General features: G+C 37.2%; 1 protein-coding gene across 1 annotated transcript; it reads left to right on the forward strand.

Annotated features, from left to right (window-relative positions):
• The first annotated feature begins 3419 nt into the window (after nt 1–3419).
• LOC112104547 (olfactory receptor 5V1-like) lies at nt 3420–4382 on the forward strand. The gene has a single exon (XM_024196931.2). It carries the CDS (start codon nt 3420–3422, stop codon nt 4380–4382), a length of 963 nt encoding a protein of 320 aa, XP_024052699.2.
• The last annotated feature ends 707 nt before the right edge of the window (nt 4383–5089 follow it).

Genomic DNA, 5089 nt, shown 5'->3' on the forward strand with positions numbered 1-5089 from the left:
GCACAACTCTCCTGAATCCCAAAAAGATTTATTAAGCCTGCGTTGTGAAATCTGTTATCTCTAAACTGCATAATTATGTTACTGTGAGCTTTGAATCGGTTTACAGTAATTTTTCTATACAAGGAGCTAGAATTTATATTCCTCTATGACAGAATTGTCAGTAAATGAAAATGTTTACTCAATTTACCTAAAAGTTATTAGTGTTTAACTAACATCAGGAGACCATTACTTGCCAAAGCACTGAACAGCAATAAAAAAAGAGTACACTCTTCTAAAAGGCATTTGAAAGGAGACAAAAAGCAGCAAACCTATTGAACTTGTCTTTCATGTGCACAAGGGTGATCTGAGTTTCTTTCTTTCTTGCCTGGTTTGCAATGTGTTTTGGCTATAACAATATTGATTATGTTTCTTTATTCAGTGCAAACGCAGAGTCTGGTTTTCCTACTCCCAGACAGGTTTGCATATGCACATACGCTTGACAGCATGCACTTCCACTTTTAACACTGCCTTGAACCCATCAGGCTTGTGAGACTTAAAAATCAGGACCATGTGTTAACTTTTTCACATAAACTGGTTTTCTTGTGTGTTTTTTTAGGAATCTAAAGTTGTGTTAGCATGCCCTGAAGTTAATTAAAGTAATATGTAAAGCAACTATACAAGTCTTCTGTATTTTACATAGCACTATTACTAATAAAATATTTTGTTATACTGTAAATAACATTCAGACTAGGAAAATCTTTTAAAACAAAACCTAAGGTTTAATATTATGTTCTGGTCATCTAATAGTCTTCTTATCGGTTACAAAATTTGCTTTTGGTAACTGCTTGTACTGCAGCTTCAAATTGTCCTCACTAATAAATAACCAACGTTAGTCTAAAACATAGGGGGGAAACTTTTTGTCACTGTTACTTAGGGTTGGTGGTTTTAAACCTGGGAGTGCATCTGCATGCTCATTTTTTAAATTGAAACACATATGTAAAGTGCAAAATGAAGGAAAAGATGGTGGGGAAATGTTTCTTCAAATAGGCCTGTCTTATTTGTGTTTATTCCTTTACAAAACTTAAATTAAAATCAATTTTCAGTAAAACTTTAAGTAAATAAAAAAAATGTTTGCAGAAATATGCTTCAGGAAGGGCTTATCTCAGGAGGGGTTCTGAGGGAAGGGAAAGGAGGAGGCGGTGGGCTGTTGAACAACTTCGGATTGGTCCGGTAGGATTTGCTCCCAAGGCTCGCAGCCCCCAGTATAGTTATCATTTCCCTAGGGACAGCCGCTGGGTAAACTTTCTGCTTGGCTCTTGCTGCTGCTTTCTATACTTCTCTCACTAGCCATGTGTTCTGCTCACAAACAAACAAAATTCTCTCTCTCTCTTTCTTTCTCTTGCTGTTTTCTATACTTTACCTCTTTCACACAGCCGTGTGTCACTGAACACAGGTTCCCTAGCTAATTATTAAAATTCCCTTTTTTTCTGCCATGTGCTCCTCTCTCAATCCACTTTAATATTTTCCTTTTATTTAAGATTTAGTTTCAAAACTCGTATTGCTCCTCTCTGAACCTACCTTTATATTTTCCTCTTTTATTTTAAAATAACTACTTTTAGATGCTTCTTTCTCAACCCACCTATATATTGTCCTATTTTATTTAATAAACCTTTTGCTTTTTAAAAATTTATTAGCTCCTCTCTCAACCCACCTTTATATTTCTCTCTTTTATTTCAAAAAAATCCTATTTAATAACAATGTTATTTCAAACCTTTGTCTTTAAAACTCTATCTCTTTAATAAGCCTAACCAAATATATGTCTTTTCTTTAATAACCAACCTCTCTCCTTACTAAACCTAACCAATCTTTAATTTTTTTTTACAACTCCTTTTCTTTCTTTAAGTCCTCTCTTTCTATTCTTTCAAACTTTTTTCTTTAAAAACCTCTCTCCTTACTAAACCTAACCAATCTTTCTTTTTTAAAAACTTATTTTCTTTAAGCTCTTTCTATTCTTTCAAACTAATCCTTCCTTTTTTTCTAAAAAATCAGCCAAATGTGTCAAAACACAACCACACACCATTCTTCTGTCCAAAAATAAAAAAATAATAATAAATACATTTTTTTTCAAAATTGCCGACAGTGACAAACCTATACACCACTGAAAGCGGGAATGGAGGGCTGGACATAAACCCGAACCGCGGTGTGGAAACTTGTCAAAAAGTATATGGTGATGAATATATCGAGGGGTTAACTGCTGAAGAGATTTTGGAGTTATTGGCTCTGATATCTTTGCTTTAACAGCAAGGAAGTGATAATTCTCTTTAAACAGATCTGTATTTTATTACTCATAAAATTTGGAGAAATAAACAACCTCTCTCTCTCTCTCTCTCTCTCAGTATTTTTATCTCATTCTGTCTATATATCTATTCCTTTTTTATCCAGTTTTTCACTTTTCTCCAGGCACATTCTCCCTTTTGGATAAAAATGACTCTTATTTTTCTCTTAATGAATTTTTATTTTTATTTCACTTACATTTCTTTGTATGGGGTTGGAGTCCAATCTCAGTTGCACTTGTGTAAACCCTGGTGTAACTGAGATCAGGTAACAGCCCATGGTCTCTGTTTAGGGTTTTGTGTGTGTGTCTTTGTTTCTCAGCATTTATCAAATGGTAAAATATTTTGTTTGAATCTGCTGTGATAGAGGACAACTGGATAGGCCTTCATAAAAACCTCAGCCCCTTTGGTGTTTTGGTATGTGCCTTATGGGTTATGACTATACTGCATCTGGGCAGTGTAATTCCCTGCTCCAGTAAACCTACACACACTATCTTTGAGTGAGCTATTGTGCTAAAAATAGCAATGTAGCCTTGGCAGCACGGACTAGCTGCCCAAGCCCAATCCCATTTGAAATCCTAGGTACGTACACAGGTGGCTATCCCAAGCCACTGCCTGTGCTGCCGTGTTCTCACTGCTAATTTTATCCTGCTAGCTTGACCAAAGCTTGTCTATGTATGTCTACCCAAGCTGGGAATTACACCTCCCAGCTGCAGGATAGACGTACCAGTGGTTGAACTCTAAATATCTTTTATTTCCAATCTAGTGATTTTTTGTTTATGTCGTCTAGATTTGTTGATATGACACTGATAGGTTAAAGATATTTCAAAATCCCAGCCTAAAAGTCTTTATTTAAAGTTCAAGAGAGCTTAAGGGAGTTAGATGGGACATTTCTGTAATTCAATAGGTTTCCAATCATCTTGATTTGCATAAATTGGAAGCTCAGCCTCTTAATGATATGAGTCTTACTCTGTTTATTGACAACTTCATTCTTCCAGTGGAGAGATGCAGTGGTACGGGGTTACATACCCCAATGTATCTGACAGCACAACCTGACTGTGTGTACTCCATCAATATTTAATGGTTTTCTGTTTCTAGGTACACATTATGGAGAAAGCGGAAGGAAGAAACCAAACGCCCATCGTGGAATTCATCCTCTTAGGATTTGGGAATGTCCCTGAAATGCAGCCCCTTCTCTTCCTCGTGTTTCTAGTGATCTACGTTGTGACTGTCTCTGTGAACATCCTCATCATTGTGCTAGTTGTGACTGACCAGCACCTTCACATCCCCATGTACTTCTTCCTGGGGAATTTGTCCTGCTTGGAGGCCTGTTACACATCAATCATCCTGCCCAGGCTGCTGACCAGTCTACTGACTGGGGACAGAACCATTTCTGTTAAGGGTTGCATTGTGCAATTATATTTCTTTGGTATCCTGTCAACTACAGAATCACTGCTGCTCACGGCAATGTCTTATGATCGGTATTTAGGGATATGCAATCCACTCCATTATGCTGCTCTGATGAATGCCAGGGTTTGTTTCCAGGTAGTGGCAGGGTCCTGGATAAGTAGCTTTCTGGGATGCACCATAGTAAATATTTTCTTGTTCCAATCAACGTTCTGTGATTCAAAAGAAATTGACCATTTCTTTTGTGATTTTTCACCTATGATAAAGCTGTCCTGTGGCCACACCCAGACTCTGCAACTAGTGACATTTACTATCGCTGCCATAGGTACATTTGTGCCCTTTCTACTGACTCTGACATCCTACATTTGTATCATTGCCACCATCCTGAGAATCCCTTCTACCACGGGGAGGCAAAAGGCCTTTTCCACCTGCTCCTCTCATCTCATTGTGGTTATAGTTTTCTATGGGACCCTGATTACTGTCTATGTGGTTCCAACAGCCAACACTCCCAAGGTCCTACAGAAAATATTCTCTGTCTTCTACACAGTCCTGACTCCCATGATCAATCCTGTCATTTATAGCCTGAGAAACAAGGAGGTCAATGAGTCCCTGAGAAAAGCTATTCATAAACTAGTTGCTTTCAGAAACAGGCATAGAATCTGAAAGGACAAAACTTAGCATATAGTAAAATAGAGATGAACTGATATAATTACTTAGACATGGCCCATTTCAGTCCTTGAGGACAGGGTTACCCCTTATTGACCTTATTTCACCTTCATCTTTCTTTGTTTCTTTGTTTCTTTGTTTCTTTCTTTCTTTCTTTCTTTCTTTCTTTCTTTCTTTCTGTTTCTCTGTTACTTTGGAGCATTCATCTTTCATAAATTTAATACCCATTTCTTTCTAAAAAAAACGTGATACTGTAAGAGACATTCTTTATGAAAATACTGTTTTATGTTTCTTTCTAACTGTGAACACAACACAGAAATGGTTGGAGAAAGAGAGGGAAATTTGGGATTTTTTCTCATTGGAGGGGGGTTACTTTTAATTTCCTTTTAATTTTGTTGATATTTTCCAAATATCAGACCAGTGAAAGGATTGGGAATAGAACTGCCTCTCATGACATAAACACCAATTTATCAAAGAAAAAGATACAGGCTAGGGTTGTCAAGGGGTTCGCAAGAGTCAATTGAAGTTCTGGGGAGTTGGACATCAAAATCCTTTCAGCCCCTTTGAAAATCCCGCCAAATCATGGATGAGGGCAGGCTCAGTGGGGGTAATTTTCAAAGGTATATAAATTTCCCCAACTTTAAAAGGTGGATAAACCATAATTCTCTTTCTTTTTCATGTGTGCAAACATTCAGGTTCTTGCT

This window comes from Terrapene carolina, unplaced genomic scaffold, assembly GCF_002925995.2.
Source record: "Terrapene carolina triunguis isolate 2854851 unplaced genomic scaffold, T_m_triunguis-2.0 Scaffold612, whole genome shotgun sequence".
Lineage (NCBI taxonomy): Eukaryota > Metazoa > Chordata > Testudines > Emydidae > Terrapene > Terrapene triunguis.

What these genes read in the sequence shown, in the direction of transcription:
- LOC112104547 (XM_024196931.2), top strand. Translation starts at nt 3,420, where the DNA reads ATGGAGAAAGCGGAAGGAAGAAACCAAACGCCCATCGTGGAATTCATC.